General features: G+C 35.9%; 3 protein-coding genes across 9 annotated transcripts; 1 reads left to right on the top strand and 2 right to left on the bottom strand.

Annotated features, from left to right (window-relative positions):
• Positions 1 to 4143: 4143 nt before the first annotated feature.
• LOC117787878 (equilibrative nucleoside transporter 4) lies at positions 4144 to 8227 on the bottom strand. Of its 2 annotated transcripts, none has more exons than XM_034626501.1 (3): positions 8034 to 8227; positions 6734 to 7295; positions 4144 to 6262 (listed from the first exon to the last, which is right to left on the bottom strand). In XM_034626501.1, the coding sequence occupies exons 1-3, from the start codon at positions 8225 to 8227 to the stop codon at positions 5051 to 5053; spliced, it is 1968 nt and encodes a 655-aa protein (XP_034482392.1). In that variant the 3' UTR covers positions 4144 to 5050. The 2 variants fall into 2 exon arrangements, with proteins under 2 accessions (XP_034482392.1, XP_034482393.1); XM_034626502.1 differs by having other exon boundaries at positions 4144 to 6259.
• A 2040-nt stretch (positions 8228 to 10267) lies between these two features.
• LOC117787812 (WW domain-binding protein 2) lies at positions 10268 to 13678 on the bottom strand. 5 transcript variants are annotated; one of them, XR_004617702.1, is made up of 7 exons: positions 13481 to 13673; positions 12839 to 13013; positions 12420 to 12783; positions 11784 to 12263; positions 11404 to 11441; positions 10961 to 11061; positions 10878 to 10904 (listed from the first exon to the last, which is right to left on the bottom strand). XR_004617702.1 is itself a non-coding variant. In XM_034626428.1 (6 exons), the coding sequence occupies exons 1-6, from the start codon at positions 13534 to 13536 to the stop codon at positions 10860 to 10862; spliced, it is 1221 nt and encodes a 406-aa protein (XP_034482319.1). In that variant the 5' UTR covers positions 13537 to 13669; the 3' UTR covers positions 10268 to 10859. The 5 variants fall into 5 exon arrangements, 3 of the variants coding, with proteins under 3 accessions (XP_034482319.1, XP_034482320.1, XP_034482321.1); XM_034626428.1 differs by lacking the exon at positions 11404 to 11441 and having other exon boundaries at positions 10268 to 10904; positions 13481 to 13669; XR_004617703.1 differs by lacking the exons at positions 11404 to 11441; positions 11784 to 12263 and adding an exon at positions 11148 to 11248 and having other exon boundaries at positions 13481 to 13678.
• A 620-nt stretch (positions 13679 to 14298) lies between these two features.
• LOC117786961 (ecto-NOX disulfide-thiol exchanger 1) lies at positions 14299 to 20718 on the top strand. 2 transcript variants are annotated; one of them, XM_034625392.1, is made up of 7 exons: positions 14299 to 14579; positions 14876 to 15472; positions 15538 to 16260; positions 17513 to 17619; positions 19589 to 19690; positions 19752 to 20342; positions 20401 to 20718. In XM_034625392.1, exons 1-7 carry the CDS (start codon positions 14543 to 14545, stop codon positions 20668 to 20670), a joined length of 2427 nt encoding a protein of 808 aa, XP_034481283.1. In that variant the 5' UTR covers positions 14299 to 14542; the 3' UTR covers positions 20671 to 20718. The 2 variants fall into 2 exon arrangements, 1 of the variants encoding a protein (XP_034481283.1); XR_004617656.1 differs by lacking the exons at positions 17513 to 17619; positions 20401 to 20718 and having other exon boundaries at positions 19752 to 19775.
• The last annotated feature ends 30 nt before the right edge of the window (positions 20719 to 20748 follow it).

Here is a 20748-nt window from a genome sequence, read left to right as displayed (position 1 = left end):
AGATGATTGAGATTAAGATCGAGATCTTATAAGATATACTAGATCGTTCAAAAATTCCCCGGACTGACAATGAAAAAAAACATTTTTTTTTTTCAAAAATCAATTTATTTAATCAGTATAGTCTCCGTCTAGCTTAATACACTTAGTCCAACTGTCTTTTAAGATTTCAATGCCTTTTCGGTAATTATTATTTTATATTATTATTATTATTATTATTATTATTATTATTATTATTATTATTATTATTATTATTATTATTATTATTATTATTATTATTATTATTATTATTATTATTATTATTATTATTATTATTATTATTATTATTATTATTATTATTATTATTATTATTATTATTATTATTATTATTATTATTATTATTATTATTATTATTATTATTATTATTATTATTATTATTATTATTATTATTATTATTATTATTATTATTATTATTTTTTATTATTATGTTAGTTATTTCTCTTTGTATCGAATAGACCACACAACTGCGAAATACATATGTAGTAAAATACATTAGATTTTGTGACGATTTACGATTAAACTGAAGCTCGAGCTTACAATACAATCAAAGCAAACAAATAAATCGATGTCCGAAAAACAAATCAGTTTACAATAAAAGCATTTACAAACAATGAAATTCAATGCAGTAGTTCTTAAGGATCATGAACTGAAATTTGGAAATTATCTACCCCGCGAAACCGAACCTAAACCGAAACAGTTTTTTAAATAAAAATAAAATATTTACATAAATTTTATGATTTTCTAATATTACTCTACTATTTAAGAGTTTGAATAAGTCATATTTAAATCTCCCAATAAATTAGGATTGTAATCAAAATTCTAATTATTTATTTTTGATTGCACCATACTTTACCATTGGCAGAATAGCATACCTGTAATTGTAACTACAGGGTATTTGAAGTGAAATTGCTGTAATTCTAGTTATACTTATCCTGTACCTTGAACTATTGCCTTAATCTTACGCTTTACTCGATGGCTAATCACAATCAGCGACATCAATAAAATCTTGCGAAAGTATCTTCAACAAGCAATCTACGGACACAGCACACACACACACACACACACACACTCTCTCTCTCTTTGTCACACATATTCGAACACTTGTTGGTTTGATCACATTCGGTTTGGCTTAGTGCATAAGTCCATTTTTAAGGCATTTGCCAGACGTTGCCGAGCAATGCTCAGATATCTGACAGTTGGACAGACAAACAGTCTCTTGTTTCTTTGTATTTATCTATTTATTTATTACCGATTGTCAAAAACTCCACTTTTCATTCATTTGATAACTTTTAATTTTCCGTTATGTTGGGCTGTCAGTTCGTTGCTTATGTCATTTGTTTTGCGCTTTTGTTAATGTCGGAATCAGTTGTCATCTGTAGCGCATTGTCAACGGGCTAACGTAATGAATACGGCATCTGTTACCTTCGCTGTCTTCCAAGGATCGTGGTCAACTGGTGATGGATATACACATAAGTCCATTGCATGTGACAGCTGAATCGCAAATATATATTGAACAATTTTCTGTCAATGGTCATGTAAAGTCCACTCATGTGTCAATTCAATGCTACTGATGATGCCATACGGGGGGTCTATACGGGGGATGCGACTGGATGACTTTCATAAGTTTCAAGTTAAAAATATGAATTTTTAATAACAGTTATGTCGACATAGGCAAGACCTTTTTTATTTTTCCAATTTCTAGCTGAAATGTGAAGATCTTAATCTATGTTTTTAAAACTTTTAATTAAAAATGTGCTTTTAGTTTTCTTTTCTTTTATTTATTTCTTGCTGTCTTCTACAATGTTATTCATAACTTAGCTTACTATGAATAAATTAATTAAAAGTTAAAAGCAAACAGAAAGTGTAATTATCGCAAACAATATACAGATTACAGATTAAATTAATTATTCAAAAATACAAGTCTAAATAAAATAGTAAAAACTAATAAAATAAAATAAATAATAATATATAATCAAATGACAGTTACTTGTAAATTTGGCTAAACAATTAATAATATAATTCATTACTTAATGTTTTTATATGTATGCATTCTAATTGAGCTAAAAACAAGTAATTTGTACATAATTTCACTGGCATCAATATCAAATGTTTTACGGGAGAATAACAGAGTGACTGACCCCAACTATAAATATATGTGTGTGAGTCTGTGTAGGAGTCGTGGCACTCTCTGGATTACACTAGGCAACAGCCCGAATCTGAATTGAACCAAACCGACTATTTTGGATAGATATGGGGCCCCAAACGACGAAAAACATTTTTGTTTCGACGGCATATTTTTTTTTTTTTTAGAATTTAAAAAAATTTATTTTTTCTTGCCGTTTTTTAGAGGTACGCCCATTTTTGTCATCATTTCTTGACAATGCTAAAACCGATATTCAAAAGCATTACTTTTCCTGGAAGCTAATGAATATATCTGTAGTTCATCTTTACACAATCTTAGAGCCTTTGATTTTTAAATTAAGAAAGTGTTGTTTTTTTTAACTTATTTTTATAGCTTTTTTTACTTTAAAATTCAAGGAAAACTCGAAAAAAATTCATTTTGCAAAGCTGGATTAATTGAGAGTCGTTTTAGATATGATTCATTAAAATCTATAGAGAAACGGCGATATAATAACATTTTGTATCAAGGGATGTTTTTTCGATTTTGATGACATTCATATATGTTAGAGCGGCATGACATTTAGTATGAAATTTTTTTGTGTGTTTTAAGAAATCTAACCAATCTTAAACATTATGACTTAAGTTGGTTCAAATCGGAGCACTATATCATATAGCTGCCATAGGAACGATCGGTCGCAAATCAAGTTTTAATATGAAAAACTTTTTTGTCTTTTGAGATATTTTAAATAAACTGACAGAACATGCATTTAAGATGGTCATTTGAACTATTACATTTATCTATATATATATATATATATACTATATTATTTACCCATCGTTAAGTATGCTTACCGTTAAAATCTATGAAAAGACGGCTAAATTATTAAGATGTAAAGGGCAATTAAAAATACCCAATTCATGAATTTGATTGAGATATCTCCAAAAATTAAAATTTTTTTTAAGCTATAAATTGATTTTCTACTGATCAGTACTATGGCAGCTATATGATATGGTGAACCGATTTGAACCCACTTCGTTATCATACTATATGATATAGTGAACAGATTTTAACCAATTTTGGTGAAGATATATAAGACAACATAAAATACACAATGTGTGAGTTTGGTTGAAATATCTTCGAAAATAATAAGGTTTTTCATACTAAAGGTGGATATTCGACCGCTCGTTCCTATGGCAACTATTGAATATTGAATAGTGAACCGATTTGATCCAAATTTGGTAGATATATATAGCACATTACCAGATATTGATATATCTCAAGAAAAAACACAACTTTTCAGAACTTTACTAAAGATGGATTTTCGAACGATCGTTCCTGTGGCAGCTATACGATATAGTAATCCGATTTTAGCCAAATGTGGTCAAAATGTGTAAGACAGCAAACCAGCAAATTGATTTCCTGTGAGCTTGGTTAGGATATCTCAAAACCCACCAAAAATTTTCATACTAAAGGTCATGCCGCTCTACAAGGAAGTCATCAAAATCAACAAAAACATCCCTTGATATAAAATGTTATTATATCGCCGTTTCTCCATAGATTTTAATAAATCATATCTTAAACGATGCTCAATAAATGTAGCTTTGCAAAAAAAGATTAAAAACTCTGAATATTTTTCGAGTTATCCTTTAATTTTAAAGTAAAGAAAACTAAAAATAGAATTTTAATGAAGCTTAAAAAAAAAGTGACTTACAAAATTAAAATATGAAAATAACAAGGTCAATTAGAGTATTCACCAAAATGCTAAGTAATTTTTGTTTTTGTTTATATAAGCACACAAACATTTTTATTTGTTTAATTACGTAACTATTTATACATTATTTACTACGACATTTGTTAATATTTTGGAACGGAGTTTTGTGTAACGCGTGAATAGGTGTAAATCAGGTGTGTTCTACAAATCTCTAAAATAAACAAATGAAAAAATATTGAATAATAATATTACATTTATAAAATATACCACTAAATAATAATTTTGTTAAAATTTTAAATAAACTTATGGCTGTCGAATTCACAAAATCGAAAGTATGTTCGAAACAATAAAATCTTTGAGAATTGTGGAACACACCTGTACAAAGTAATTTTATATTTGCAAGCTAAGAACACACCTAACATAATAATAAACTTAACAAAGTTGTTTAAAAAAAATATTGATTAGTTGAGCCACATTCAGATCAATATTTAATCTAATGATTTCCCAAATATTTATGTCTAGCCCCTTATATAAAAATATTCATGCTCTGTAACCAACAATATGTTTACTTCCAATATTTAACCAGCCTATTTTAGTCCGTAGCCTAATTATTAACTTATACTCGGAAACATTCAGACATTCGTATATGTAGAATTCTCTTATCTAATTTGATCTTATACATAACTCGAAATCAATATTATAGCACTTAGTTGGATTATATGTTGACATAAATTTAAGATCTGTCCATCTCATGTTCATGTTAAAGTTGATCATTCTCATATTAACGAGTTGTTTTTAATATATCGAAGAATAGATAGATGTAAATTTTACATTTACATGAGAACACTTATATAAATCTAAGTACTTGGAGTTGTACATATAGCTAAGATAAATAGATTTGTGTAGATAGGGTATCTAAATACATAGTTAGGTCTTACAATTGCTATTCTCAATTCAAACAAAACTTCGCTTCTAAGAAAGAGAACAAATTGTGCTATACAAAGGATAGATTATTTGGGGTATTCTCCCACACTGTGCTCCTCTGTGCTAAAGAATTGACGCGCAAACACTTGGCCAACGATGATGCTCCAACATGTATCTTTGAGATACCTTTCAATTACGTTCACTTGATGTTTGCTTGCCTGCCTAACAAATCAGTCCAAACAATTCCCCTAGTTGATTTAAATATCCTGCATTAGTGCATCGGGTGTTTGAGGATCTGTTGTGCTGCCCCCCAGTTCACCGCTGATGTCACTGACTGATGATGAAACCGCCGATAGCATCGTGGTCACCGTGGCATTTATCAACTCCGTGCTGGTGCTTGAAACTGTGCTATACAACGCCAGGGCTGTTGTGGTAATAACTGTGGCCAATGCGGGAACAGGAATTATGCTCGTGGAGCTGCTCTCAGTGCTGGACAGGCTGGAGATTGTGGTATTAAGCAGCAGCGGAGACAGCGTTGTATTGATCGCCATTGTGGCACTTGTCGTTGGCAACAGAGGCGGCACATGACCGTGATAATGATCTATGGAGGCGGGCGTATATGGGTACAAGGGACAGGGATTATCCAGCTGAGGTCCCAGCATTCCCTCGAAAACGTATCCAATAAGCGATCCAGCTGTGAGACCAATGTTATACGACAACGTCATAATGTTGCCCGTGACCTCTTTAAGTGTGCCGGGAACCTTTGCCGGTGCCAGCATCATGGGCAGACTTCCTGCCAATCCATTGCTGATGCCCAGCGCAATGGTGAATAAAAAGGGTGCCGTTTCACCAGAGATGACGGGACGATGACGCGGCGCACAGCAGAGCAGGAACATTGGCACTAGAACAATACGCAATCCGGATAAAAGCACCAACTGACGACGTGACCAGGGATACGGACTGGCAGCCAGGATTTTTCCCACCACATCCGATGTATTGAAGCAGAACATGAGAAGCACGGGCATCCAAGATCGCAGGGCGCACGAATTGACCTCTACCTCAATGCCCGGATAAAGTGAGAGGGTCACACAATAGGCCAATGCAATGCACACCATATACGGATAAATCACTTGCGCCACTCGCCAGCGTGTCACGAATCCTTCGCGAATGTCTCCCAATTTACTGGGACGGCAGCGACGTGGCGTTATCACATGCTCCACCTTGAATGCCACCGTGGTGGGCGTGGTTGGCTCATGGGGCGTGGCGGGTAATTCCGGCAATTGTCCAAGACCCTCAATGATGCTCTCACCAGCCGTGGGATTGGACAGCTCGTAGACTGGATTGCTGAAGCTCAACGTATTCGTGGCATTAGCACTGGAATGATGTGGTGCAGCTGTTGTCGTTGTCGTTGTTCCATCCATCGAGAGTACTCCATATTTTGTACTGCTCGTAGCTCCGTCAATTTCCTGCTGCAAAAAGAAAACAACAATGAGTAAACACATTGGGTTAAATGGTTATAAATAAGACATTTCCCATTTGTAATTTCTCTAATGATTTATTTTCTATTTGCTAAGTAAGTTTAATTGAGAAATTGTGAAGGAATCCTTAAGTAATCTTTTCTAAATGTCAAGGCATCGCCAGGAAATTTAATAAAAATATCGAGGCATTGTTTTGAACCAAACTAAAATGGTAAATATTTTAATAATTAATTTTATTGAAAATTCACTGTATTATTTATATGTATGTATGTATATATGTTATTTTCAATTTTATTATTCTTGTCTTTGGTTCTTAGAACAATCCAAAATAAAAAATAAACTATTAATTTTTATTTTATCAAAACACTTTCTTGACTAACAGTATTTAATCTTAATTTGTCATCCAATTTGTCAGAATGTAATTCACTGGCACTAGATATGTTATTTTATTGCCCAACTTACCTCATCTGGTCTAAGAACAATTTTGGAACACGCCTCCACATAATATCGAACAAAAGGTGAATTAATCGTGGCCACGTGAAGTAGATAACTGAAGAGTATATATAGCGTGGAGGTTAGAAAGAAGATTACAGTCGAGACGCGATCATTGTTGATAAGCAGCTTGGTTACCACACGATTGGAAGACACCAGAAAACCGGCAATACTCTCGCCGGCCATTACCGCCTGCGTATACTGTTTGGGCAGCATCGAGGCGAATCCGTAAAAGCTGGACTGTTGCACCGTACAACCAATGGCGGTTAATGCCACCGCTGACATGTTCACCACATAAGCGGTGTTTGTGGCAAAAGCATGCCAGGCCACCTCGCAGACGGCCACAAAGATCAATGTGGTAAAGGAAACGATGTAGCCAAAAAGCACACGGGTCTGGAACGGAGCCAGCGACAGCACTATGTTGTTGAACAAAACCGTACAGAAGGCCACAAAGATGTACGTCATGGACATGTCCAAAGCCACCGGACGACCCGGAAAGCGTCCCTGCCAATAGTCCGCGGCAATAATGAAGCTGAAGGGGAGATGAAATGGTGGGTAGAAAATATTTTCAGTTCAAAGTTGAAAACTTAAATAATTTTAAGAAGAAGGCACACTGAAAAATTGATACCCTTGCTGAGCACTGTACTTAAATTTCACACGATCGCTCGTATAATGATAAATTACCCCGATTGTGAGATTGGACGAGATATCTCAAAATGAATAAAGATGTTCATACTACAGGTTTATTTTTTATCAATCGTTTCTATGTCGGCTATATGATATAGTACTCCAAATTGAATCAAATTTGGTCAAATCCGCGTTTAAATATTAATTAAAAAAGAAAAAAGTAATAAATTTAAAAGTTGTAATATGTTACTGCAGTGGATCAAGAAAGCTGTCAGCCACTATACCTCATATGGTATACTTAATAAAGTGTGTTATGCGTCTCTTAATGCATATCCCTGGACAGCATTAAAAAAAAACACTGCAAAGGCTAAAACACGTTTTAAAGAACTGTTTCTTATCGTTTAACATTTATAAATATCTTTAAAAAAAAAAGACAGTTTACTTTCTATCATTTCTTCTTTACAGGGTATCAAGTGAATTAAAAATGGCACCAAAATTTCCGCTTTCTCTAAATCAAGTTCATTATAATCACACAGCAGAGGCACTCATAATACTCGCACTCGTAAATTCATTCATTCTTTTTCATTCACAGTGCCCCTTCCTCAGCTCAGTTACGAGTTTATCAAAGTTGAGTGGTGCTCACCTATTGTAGGGTAGAACAAATCCAATGCCCGCTGCAAGGAGTGCCAGATAGACGGCATGTCTTTGGTCCTTGGGGGCGCGGGTATCGAATTCGGGACTATCAATGCTCGTCGGATGCCGCATGCCACTTCCCGATGTACGACCGCTGCGACCCTCGAGTGGTTCGTATGTGGTTTCCTGTGCCCCCACATCCATTATGCTCTACTTGTTATTGTTATTGTTGTTGTCTGTGGTTGTTGGCAAATATTGTTGTTATTTTTGAATAGTTTTCCGAATTTAGTCAGCGCACAATTCAATTAAGGTTTGCATAATTTATGCGTTGAAATCAACGGATTAACTAACGTTGTACTATACGAGTATATTCGTCATGCACTCAAGAAATACAGGGTGTTGTCTCTCTTGCTATTTGTGGCACGCACTTTAATCGATAAACAGCAGTCGCAAGTTGTTGCTCCAATACTGCGTTAATCGAATGCAAATCCAATAACAACACTCATATTCAATTGAAGTTTTACTCTAATTTTAGCAAATTATTATAATTTTTCTTTCCTTTGCATTTCATATTTATTTAAAACCCTTTTTCGCTGCACTGGCATTCCATTTACATTTTATGGTGTCTAGATTTATTTAAACATGCTGCATTGGCACACAGGACATGCACAACTAAATTGCCATCCTTTGCCAACAAATGTTCACGCAAGTATCTCAATCTCACCACAATGTTAGCTGCGCATGCGTCGTATGATTGATTTTTCATTGCAATCGCCAAACAAGTCATAATTTTCCACTCGTTACACCAAACAAATCATTATCCTTCTGGACCCCAAGCTGACTGGTCGACATCAATTGCTATCTCTTCTGAAAACTAATAGCAAAAATATGTAAGTTTCATACCTAACAAACATAACAAAATTTTTTGCAAGTATTTATAATTAGTTAATAATTGTCAAAAAAAATAGTTTTTTTTTTAAATATAATAAATTTGTAAACATGAGTATACATATATCATTTTAAAATAATTTTATTTTCCCTTTTTTCTTCCAACAGGTAATAAAAAGGTTGTAATCGCTTAAATGCAGGTACACTTAATTTATTATCAAATTAATAATTTTTTCTTCATTCCAAAAATACGAACTCTGCTTCCAATGCAATTCTCACTTATATTTACAATATACATAAAAAATCTGTACCCAAATTTTCAGTCATGTATATATCTAACATTTCCAGCTAGATACATTTAACATGCCAAATACATACCTGCACACCCTTCCCCAACAGGTGAACAGTTAGTTCCGTGCATTCACTGCATTTTCGCAAGCTTTCAATAAATTTAGAAACAAGGTGTGCATCTGTCTAACAATTTTCAAGAGTTATAAAGGCGCAAATAATTGTGTTTAAAAGAAATGCATACTACAGATACCCGCCTTATAGTTTCAAGCGAATTATCAAATCTATAGACTCTGAAGTATTTATCCGAAATACATTGCATCCAATGCAATTTCACAAAAGTTTTACTACATATATACTTAGTGTGTATGCAACTTTAGTAATATATTTATAGATAGATACCTTAAACGAATACTATGCACATAACGTATACATAGAAAATACACACACTTTTTCAACAGGTGAATTGTCACGTCTGCGCAAGAGAAAGTATACGGCATTAATGATTATTAACATTATAATAAAATTATTTTATGAGAAAGTGGGATATCCCTCCGTAGCTATCATTGCTTTGAATGGTGAAATAGACAAATTGAGGAAGACACAGTGTGTCTGAGTCCAGCTCGTAATCTGTAGCATTACTCGAAGCAATGAGCACGGCTCGGTGTCCTGCCCAAATTTATAGATCTACTGGAGCTGAAACATTTGTGATTGTGTACTTTAAAAGACATATATGGTACAGAAATTTGCAACTTAAACGATATCCCGCACTTGACGCTGGCTATCGTGCAAGTCATCGTTAATGTTGCCGAATTCTGTTTCCTAAACAAGCATAAAGTTCAATTAAAACAACGATGATGATTCTTCTGGAACGGGTTCATCAACTGACGTAGTAAGAAAATGGTATATACTTGATTGATTAATGCTTTATGTACCTAAGCTTGCTGGAAAAGTGCGTGCGTCGTCATCCCTTGCAGTATTTCCAAGGCCACCCTAAAATGCATGCTGCATAAACATTTTGCAACCAATAAAAATGCATTTACTTATGTGATAGATACATATACAAAATTTATATTTCATATACAATTATATTTGTTTTATATGCACATAATAATCAGACTAGTTGTGAATTCCACCCTCAAATCAATTCCACAGAAACTTGAGAGCATAGTATATATGTAAAAAATATGCTACATATTTCTGTCGAGTTCATCCTAAAGTAGAATTTGCAACAGGCCTCAATAGATCTTCGAAATTTTCATTCATATAATAGTTTATAGTTAATAACAATTTTAAAACAAAAAAAGAATAATAAAACGTACTTTAAAAGCATTTTTAACTTGTGACTTCACACAGACAATATATAAAATGTATAAAATAAACAAGCGATATTGTACAACAAATAATTCGTTTATCTTTGCAATTCTTGCCAGTTGATTAATATAAAAGCAATAGTTGAATCAAATATTGCAGCGCCAGATTTAGTACAGAGATTGCTTAAAAATTAAATACAGCAATGTTTTATAAACAATTTTCAGGGTTTCTAAGGAAATTTAATAATTTGCTTTGCAAGTCTCCACCAGTTAACGAATTACAAAAAGTGGAATGAGCCATTCTTTTTTAGTTTAATATAGATATTTTTAAATGGTTAATAAGCTGTTTAATGATATTTCTTTGATGCATCGTTGTAGCTGGGTGGCAAATTCTGCAAAAATGGATAAAATTGTAAATATTAAATTTTTCTAAAATTCAACTACATACATTATATGACGGCGGCATATCACTGGGTCCAGGTGCATTCGGTCCGCGTTGATTATAGGGTGTATTATACGCGCTGGCCGCAGCCTCGGCTTCTTTTGAATCTGTATCAGAAAAATCAACAAATTTATATTGTCGTTCAAATAATAGAAATTGATAAAAGAAGTACACTAAAATTACAATGTCTTACAGATCCTTTTTATGGATATATAACAGGTATTGGAATAAAACACAAAGTTCTTGCAACTGGAAAACAATTAGGATAATAATAATATTGCGTGCTGCTGGTTCCTGCAAAGTTTGCATGGGAAAAAATGAAAGAAAGAAATAAATCGTTATGCAAGTTACTAACTACTGTTCAGAATCGCAAAACTGTTTGGCTCGGCTTTTGTTATAAATTTGAACCTTATAATATGTAGATTATAGAGAGCATTGCAGAATCTTACTTGGTTGTTTTGCCGTACAGTTAATTTTGCAGTTTACACTGTGAAATAATTAAAAAGAAAAGTTTGTTTCAGATGCCAAAAATGGAAGTTATAATTTGATTTTAGTAACTTGTTAGATTGCGTCGGATAAATTAGCCACAACATCGAAATGAAAAGGAATATGGGAGCATAAGGTAAGTGCTTAATGATCCTTTCTAAGCGAAATTTTCAACTATACTATAGTTTTCAAATATATAGTTTTATAATAGTTTTAAGTGATATTCATTTTTTAAGTCAATTTGCACACATTTCTTCTCTTGCTTGAGTTGAACGTTTAGTCTAGATAACAAATGAAGTGATTGAATGGTTAACAATGTGAGATATTTATGATCTTTACTCACTTCCGGGTGGCAAGCTAAATCCCATAAAGTTGGCAGCCGCTGCACTCCCTGCTGCATTAGCAGCGGCACCGGGACCAGCTGGGGGCTGCTGTGGGGGAGCAGAGCCTCCTGGATAGCCATTCGGTTGTTGCGGCTGTGGTGGAGCAGACCCTCCTGGATAGCCATTTGGTTGTTGTGGTTGCTGCAAGCCGGGCTGCATGAAACCACCAGGAATGTTGGGATTATATGCACCATGGGGTGGAGCAGGTGCGCCATATCCTTGTGCAGGATATCCACCATAAGGCGGACCAGGCGGACATGCTGGAGCACAAGAAGCATACGGCGGTGGCTGAGCATAACCACCGTTCCAGGCTGGGGCTCCATAGCCAGGCTGCTGTTGTGGCGGCTGATCTGGCGGCGCTGAAAAACCATACCAAGTTGCATCACTTTGCTGCTGCTGATTATACGGTGCCTGTGGTGCCTGATGGTTAGTTGGTGGTGCTATAAAGAATCAAAAGAAAATGGCATGTGCAATGGGGCCTTAGAGTTAGAGAAAGCGTGAGTCTGTTATGATATGTAAAGCATTTCAATTAAAACCAGTTCAATTGCTGTACATTAACAAAAGCCGAGTGTTAAGAGAAACCAAAGGCAACTTACTCATGCCAGGATACGGCGGCGGATTGTCGCTCACAAACACTGTATTCGGTGGCGGACCACTGAACGCATCATGCTGTGGCAACCAGCCATAGTAGCCTGGTGGTGGCTGGTAGGCCGGTGGTGGAGCCTCATGCCAGGCACCAGCTGGTGCATATGGCGGTGGATCATCTCCCGCTAGACCACCGCGATGGAAGTTGCCTTGTGCGGTCTTTGCAGCACGCAGCAATGCCTGGCCATACTCAATGGCACCGCCAGCCTTGAAATACAGCTTGAACTTGACCTCGCCCACATAATTGCCATTGGGCTGGGCGCGAACCTTGCCCTTAATGTAATTGGCTCCAAATACGGGCTGCTCGATTTCCACCTAAAAACATACACTGATAAGTACAATGGCAATATTAAATTTTACAAATATTTACATCAGATAGTGCCACAAAGGGTGCGCTAAAGGATTGCATCACATCATCGGATTTTTTGCTGTTGAATATCATTCGATGCGATGTCAAATAAACGCGTCCCTGCTTCGATCCTCGGAACAGATGATTGTCCTGTCCAGAAAAGTCGATGCTCACGCTATCGCTGTGCAGAAGAATGCTGCAAAATTAAAAATAATTCATATATAAAGTTAGTATACCAACTGGATTCACATATTAAAAAATTCGCACAAAGATACTCATTATTTTTTTATAATATTTATTCCTCTTTATTTAAATTGGGTTTGTCTAATTTGGTTTATCTAATTTAAAAAAAAAATAAACATAAACATAAGCATTTATGCAACGGTTTGTCAAAACATTAACTTGACATACTGTAAATATTACTGGCTTTGATGTATTTTTATCGCTAATTTGTAGCAGCTGTTTGTTGTTCACATTCATTGTGAAGAACACGTCAAGCCTGTTCCTATTCTCGGTGCTGCTGCACATATGTATGTGCATTTCATAACATTAAAATTGCAGTAATCTATTAAGCTCAATATTGAAATATCAGACGGCTTTTAATGACGTCAGTTCTTCTGCTCAGGCAACAACCACAACAAAGCACACAAATATATTACTTACTATTCGCCTGCATGTATGAGCACGCCATTATTGGCGTGTGCCGTGTTTACCGACATCCCGAAAAATTTTCTAAGTAATATGAACAGAGATTTCTTAGATTTTTTGTAAATTACGTTGTTTTTGCGTGTTGTTTTCGTTCTAAACTTTCTCGAATTGACGACAGCTGATGAATCATGAACAGTGTGTACACAAGTGCTGCGGCGCCGCAATGGAACGCCTAAAAAATAAAACATATTGGTTAATGCATTATTTGCAGCCCTGGAACGCAGTTCTCAATTCTCGAAAACGCGCGCCCGATTTAAAAATTTAACAACAATTTTTTTTTAAATAACAAACATTAAAAGCACTTATGACCAGATTCAATGATTTGAAATTAGATATAAACGCCCGTATCGAGTAGACCAAAAGACATTCTGGTAGGTCTAAATTCCATATACAAATTTCTGTGCCGTAAAGAGAAGAAGAAGAAAACTTGCCGCTGGCGGAAATTTTTGGTCTACTCGAAACTGGCCTTCATGTTTCGAAGTTCGTCATCCCTAGGGAAGAGAAGATACAAACTTAATACTTTAAAAAAGATTTTAAAAAATCGACATAATTCTAACAAAACTTCTGCACGAAAAATAAGAAAAAGTAAGAAAAAGGTGAATTTTTTCATATTTTTTTGGAAATTAACCAAATTCTTTAGGAAAAATAATCGAGCCAGATCAGAAAATTTGGCTGGGTGGCAGCCTTTTGCGCCAAAACAGTGTTTGGCTAAAAAGCATCTGAATTTGTTTTGTGGGCACTTTTACATAGTTTTTAGCTATAAAATAGCTAAATTGGCATCAGTGAACGCAAAACAGTAGAGTGTGCTGTTTCTCCGTAGACAAAATTAGTTAAATAGTTGTAATAAACCTGAATAATTAATTAAAGTAATTACAAATGATCAGAAAGGCAATGGATTTTCTATTAGCGCATGCAGAAAGTGAAAAATTTGCGCGGCTTTAACGTAGCGTAACTGACTTGTCTATTTTTATACCAAACATGGTATTTTTCGAGTAGTTTGTATGAGAACACTTCCGAATGGCATTCAATTATGCAAATTTGGCCGATAATATGTGTAAGTCATTGCTTAAATGTAAAAGGTGTTTGCATTTTATGTAGGGCTTGCTAATTAACAGTTGCATGTGGCATTTTTAATGGCTAAAAGTGAAGTAAATAGACACAAACCCGCAGATTAAGCAAATGAAAAAAAATACTATACGTCCAATCGAATTACGTTTTATGCGCTCAGACATTGCGTAGTGCGCTTTGGTGTTTGTTTCGTTGCGTGACGAACAGCTGATTTTTATTTGTTTTTATTTTCATCACCTTTGCCGGCATTTACCTATTGATTACGTCTTTTCCTGTTTGCAGTGCCAGTTTTTGGGAGCATGTCAAATGGCGTCAGCTTGCCAAACCATCCGAACTTCATTAATCAATTGGCGGCTGCCATTACGACTGCCACGGTGGGCGTTGCCACGCCCACAGCAACAAATAACAGCAATAACTCCTCAGCCCAAGCAAGTGCGCCAATGCCAAACAAGACAACGGTCAACAAATTGAAGCCGCACAACGCGCAGGGAAGTGCTCCAATGGATTTGGAGAATGACAACGATCTGGATGAATCGGATGCTGCCAAGTCAGCGGATAAGCTACCGGGGACAACTCTAACTCTACCCGACGCCCAGCAGCTTTATTTAAATGGTCTGATGCACACGCCACCCGGTTACTTGTACTTTCCTGCAGCACAGAGCGCAGCAGCGGTGACAGCAGCAGCGACTACGCCCAGTGGCGCAACAGGATCAGCGGGAAATGCAGCCAGTACAAGTGCGCAAATGTTGATGGATCCTACGGCAATGATGGCGGCCGCCATGCAGCAAATGCAGCACAATTATGCAGCTGCTGGATATGCGGCTGCAGCTGCAGCAGCAGGCATGCCGACCGACGCAACAGATGCCAGCCTCTCCACCGGTAATACCGTTATTTTATATCCTCTACAACTTGTATTTCTTATTGTAATAAGTTGTATTTCATAGACGGCCCTACTACAGGACTGAAGGAGGTGATCAAGACTAAGAACTGTATATTGTTTCCACCAAATCCAAACGCACCGCCTCCTACGATACGCGAACGTCCTCCCGGCTGTCGCACGGTGTTTGTGGGTGGTCTGCCGGAGAACATTACGGAGGAAGTTATACGGGAGATATTTGAGTCATGCGGAGAGATAACCACATTACGCATGTCCAAGAAGAACTTTTGCCACATACGCTATCGCCATGAGACAGCCATCGATCGTGCCATTTACTTATCCGGCTATCGACTACGCATCTCCAGCCTAAACGAGCCGCCCAACTTTGGACGCTTGCATGTAGACTATGCACAGGCTCGTGATGATCAGTATGACTACGAGTGCAAGCAACGTCAGCTGCAGCGGGAGCAACGTCATCGGGAACGCATGTCGCTGGATCGCATGCGTTCGCAATCGCCGCCTCCCATACCCCATTATACGGATCATGAGGCCACCGCCGTGGCGGAGCATTTGCGCAATAACGAGACATTTGTGAAGGCCATTCAAACAATAGCTGCTTGGCTTGAGCGTGGCGATTGCACCAAACGCAATGCAAATGTATTTTACTCAATGATTCAGAGCACTCATGCGCATGTGAGGCGACTCCATGCGGACAAACAGCAGGTGGAGGAGGATCTGCGAAAGGCGAGAGAGTGCTATCGCAAGCAGATGGGCACCATGTGCACACAATGTAAGTGAAATCATTGTACAATCCTCCTAGTCGGTAGTCTTAGATGGGTTTTAGGTGCGCTCCCTCTTCAACTTTTTCTGTTTTTGTTGCGCCCGGTTAGCGGCTAGCGTCTCGACGAAAAAAACACCCACACACACAATACATACACACGCTTACACACACACACACACACACTAGAAATTTAGTCATCGTGCTATGAAAAGCCAAAAAACCAAAAACAAAATCAAATACCAATTACACATACAAGAATTCACTGTCTAAAATTTGCTCTGAAAATACAAGACAAACTGCAAGGCGAAGGAGCAAATGAATCAACAGTCGCAGGTAAAAGTCCAGCCACATCAGTGCTACACAGTGGCCGAAACCCAATGAAAATGCGATCAAATTAAGATATGTCAGTTAAATTTTAATATCCAATTTTCCTTCCATAATATCTACAGAATTAACAAATGTTCTTAAAACTCAATCTGTTATTCAAGCCATATTTATCACACATATTTGACTTCTATCTAATTAAGGAAAAGACAATAAAAAATTAAAATATCTGCTTATTTCCCATTTTTATAAAAAAAAACATTAAAGATAAAATTTCCAAGTTCAATGAACACTTAAATGTTTAATATCCAAAATTAATAATTTGAAGCATACTTTTCGGTGTCCGATAAAACTAAAACTTTTGTTTCAATAATATCCATTATCAATATCCATTTGCATCGCAATATCATAGTTTCATGCCACTGTGCGGTGACTCCTTTCTCTGTGCCTCGACTGTACGAATCTGAAACTGATGGCATTACATATGAATTAATATGTATAATGTGTAAGTCCAGACAAAAGGTTTGTAAGCCAAACTGAGATAGTCGTATACTACATAAAGTCAACCTAGCTCTCGGACCAGACACCATCCGCCTCTCTGGCTGTCTGTAGAACAATGAAAAACAATTGTAATGAACAACTAACAACATCATCAACAACAACTAACTGCAATTGAAGTCCTAAAAGTACATAAACGTATGTAGGTAATAAGCTGTTGCGTAATCTCTCTAACTCTCTCTAGACTGTATTATATACAAAATATCCGAGGGTAACTCGAGTAGTTTTATTCTGCTTATCATTTCTCACTGATTTTATTTAAAAGAACGAATTTTCGAAGACTAGCTAAAGTGTGAAGAATAAAAAAAAAAACAAACAAAAAAATATCTACCCTCTGTCCTCCCTTAATATTATTATATATTATTGCATTATTGTTCAGTCACTCAGATTGAAAAAGTGTTCAATGCCGCTAGTCACAAGAAGGTTTGGGACCATTTCACCAAAGCCCAAAGAAAAAACATCGATCAATGGAAGAAATTGGCCACGGTACGTACAAATATGTTCAAAGAATGAATTACAACAAGTTATGCTGCTGAAGTAACCCTATTAAACATACTTATATAAACCAACATTCATACCATGTCCAACTGTGGTTATCGTGCTTGTTCCAATCCTATTATCTACATTTGCAAGTCTAAGATGTTAAGTATTCAAATTAGTATTGGTATTTCACTTGATATCTGTCTGCATGTCGAAATCTCTGCACCCTATATTGTATCTGTATATCTTATTCTTAATATATATCAGGCCTGTTCCTGTTTTCACTTTCGGCTAGATTTTGCGGACATGAATTTCCTTTTCCTGTTCGGGTTTTCACTTTCGGCCAGATTTTACGGATTGAATTCACTTGACATTGAGCTAGTGAGTTCACATTCGGTAGAGACAAATGGATGAATTTTGCATGCTTAGGATAAAATTAAAGTGAAACCCAAATATTTATAAAATACTGGAATATATTCGAAACAATTTTGAATCATCAGATAAATTGTAAAATTTTTATTTCAGTTTTAAATTAATTGAAGTCATCACACCTCGATTCTAACCTAAAACATTTGTCGGATTTGCTCGACCTGTTCTAATTTCCGAAAGTATTTGTGAAAATAAATGGGTAATTTAGTAGAAACATATTTTGAACAACAATTTAAGTGCTTTAATTTGAGCGTAATACAAAATGAAACTATTCTACACTTTTTAAAAGGCTAATTTGAACAAAATTGGGTTTAATTAAATGGAAACAAAACATTTTAGTTTTGAAATCAAATTGTATCGAAGTTGACAGCTCTGTAAAGAAAACTTCTCAACCTTTGAATTAGGCAACATTATTGCTTGCCATACGAAGCTTAAAAATCAGTGCTAATGCTTCAAAATCATTTTTAAATTTTTCTAATACTGTAGAGAATGGTTTTTAAATTGTAGCCATTGTAAATTCTATCTCTACAATAAGTTCATTTGCTCTAAAAATTTTCCATCAGTGTTCTGCCAAAAAATATGCAGTACCAATTTGGAGAAGAGAAATACGATGGGAAATTCGTAGAAAATTTCAGGGAAATTCGGGTGAAATTATCGGATTGAAATTCGTAAAATATAACTGAAAACCGGAACAGGCCTGTATATTCATTCATTTTTTTATTTTGTTTTTTCTAAATTTCAACAATTCAGCATTTAACACCTCTACTCGTATTTGTTGGTACTTCTGAGTTCTATTATCAAAATTAACATCTGTATTAACGTCACGCTTGTCATGTTGTAGTTAGTATTTCATTTATTGGTATTAGTTTCATTAAATTTAATTATTGTTTATTACTGGAAACTGTTCCATACTAAGCTAGCACTTGAAAATGTATTTAACCAATCCATTTTAGACTCTTGGAACAGTATTCTTCAGTATTCATTACAGGCTTACATTAAAAATCTCAAATGCTTTACATATTTAGCAACAAATTTTGTATAATTATTTCTAAACTTTTTGCAACTTAAATAAGCGTTTGCATAAATTTTTCCGATAAGCTTTCAATTTCAACTTATAACAAAATGTAACTCATAGACGAATGCCCATGAACTTGGCAACAAAACATGTAATAAAACAACAACAAATTAATAGTTTTATAAATAGCAAAAAACATTTGCAAGTTACACTCCGTTTGATTGGCTGTGAATTTTAGTTGGTAAACTGTAAAAAAAAAAACAACTTAAAATACAAATATTGATAAAAAAAACTATGCAAAACAGCAACAAAAACAAATTACAAAAGTTAATTAAAAATGTGGAGAGGTAAGTAAACGGATCGAAAAGTAGTACCGAGAACCAAATGAGAATTTGATGATGCATTTTCCAATATAAGAAAAACATAATTTAATAATTAGGTTCTAGAATATTTTGTACGATCGTAAGCAATGAAATGGCTTGTTTATAACGATTATTTAACGAATATATACAATTTTGGAATGCCATGCAGGAACTTCGAACGGTCCAGATCGATGATGACGAAATGGAAATCTCTGATGATGACTACGAGAAACGTCCTAAACGCACTCGCTACGACAGCGACGGACTAAAGGTGAGCTCTGATCAATATACTTTCTTTAAATGCTCTTCATAAATACTCGTATATCCTGCAGGATGAGAACGACTCGCTGCGCTGTCAACTGGAGGCCATTCGCAATGAGATGTCTGTGGAGCGTAGCGATTGCCTGCAACGGGAAAAGCAAATCAAGGTGTTGCAGGAAACAATACGTAACATGCAGACACAGTTGTTGCAGACGAAGCTACGCGAGCAGAAAGACATCAAGACCATTGAGCAGCTTGAGAGAAATCTTAAGGAGGCCGGCGTCAAGCAGTTGCTGCTCAAAACTAAAATCAAGGAAACTGCGGATAAGCTAAAAGACAGAGAAGCATACAGCGCTAGTGTCTCGAATGCTTCCAATGTTGACTACAGCAGCGGGGACTCGTGCAGCCGAAATGAGGATAATGGCACGGGAAAGGAAACAGCACCAGAGCTGGAAATAATCGACATCGATAAAGTGGATGATGATGTGCGTATTATCGAGCATCAAAGCGGCGTCGTCGAGATCCATGAGATCGAGGATGACGAGAAGCTGGAAGCCAATTCAAATGCTAATCAAGTTGTTGTTGAAGAAGACAAATCCAGTCAAACTACAGAGCAGCCATGTCGGAAGACCGTTAATGTGGCAACATCGGCCACATCAGAGGTACGCAATATATTATAAGGGATAGAAATTATATATACTTTTATTTTATTTCTTACAGAATAACTTCAAATTGCTGGCACTTGCCGAGGCAAAGGTTATAGCATTAACCTCCGCTTATTTGGTGTTGCATCCACATGGTGTGGACATTAGCAGCATTGCCAGTTACCTGCGAGGCATGCTACATAAATCCCTTGAGCTAATAAGCAACGAGGAGCTCGCTATTATATTAACTAAATACACAAATCTCTTCAAGTCTGAGCAGTCCAAATGGAGTTTCTGTGGTTTCACCGACGAACCTTTGGATGCAAGTGCAATCGAGACATACTAAATGTCAAACGTTAACAAAAACAACAACAACAAACAAACTAACAAACAAGAACAATTAAATGCTTTAATACAGTTACGT

Source organism: Drosophila innubila (genome assembly GCF_004354385.1).
Source record: "Drosophila innubila isolate TH190305 chromosome 3L unlocalized genomic scaffold, UK_Dinn_1.0 0_D_3L, whole genome shotgun sequence".
Taxonomy (NCBI): domain Eukaryota; kingdom Metazoa; phylum Arthropoda; class Insecta; order Diptera; family Drosophilidae; genus Drosophila; species Drosophila innubila.
Note: the sequence above shows the minus strand (reverse complement) of the source record. Positions and strands in the feature narration are given on the sequence as shown.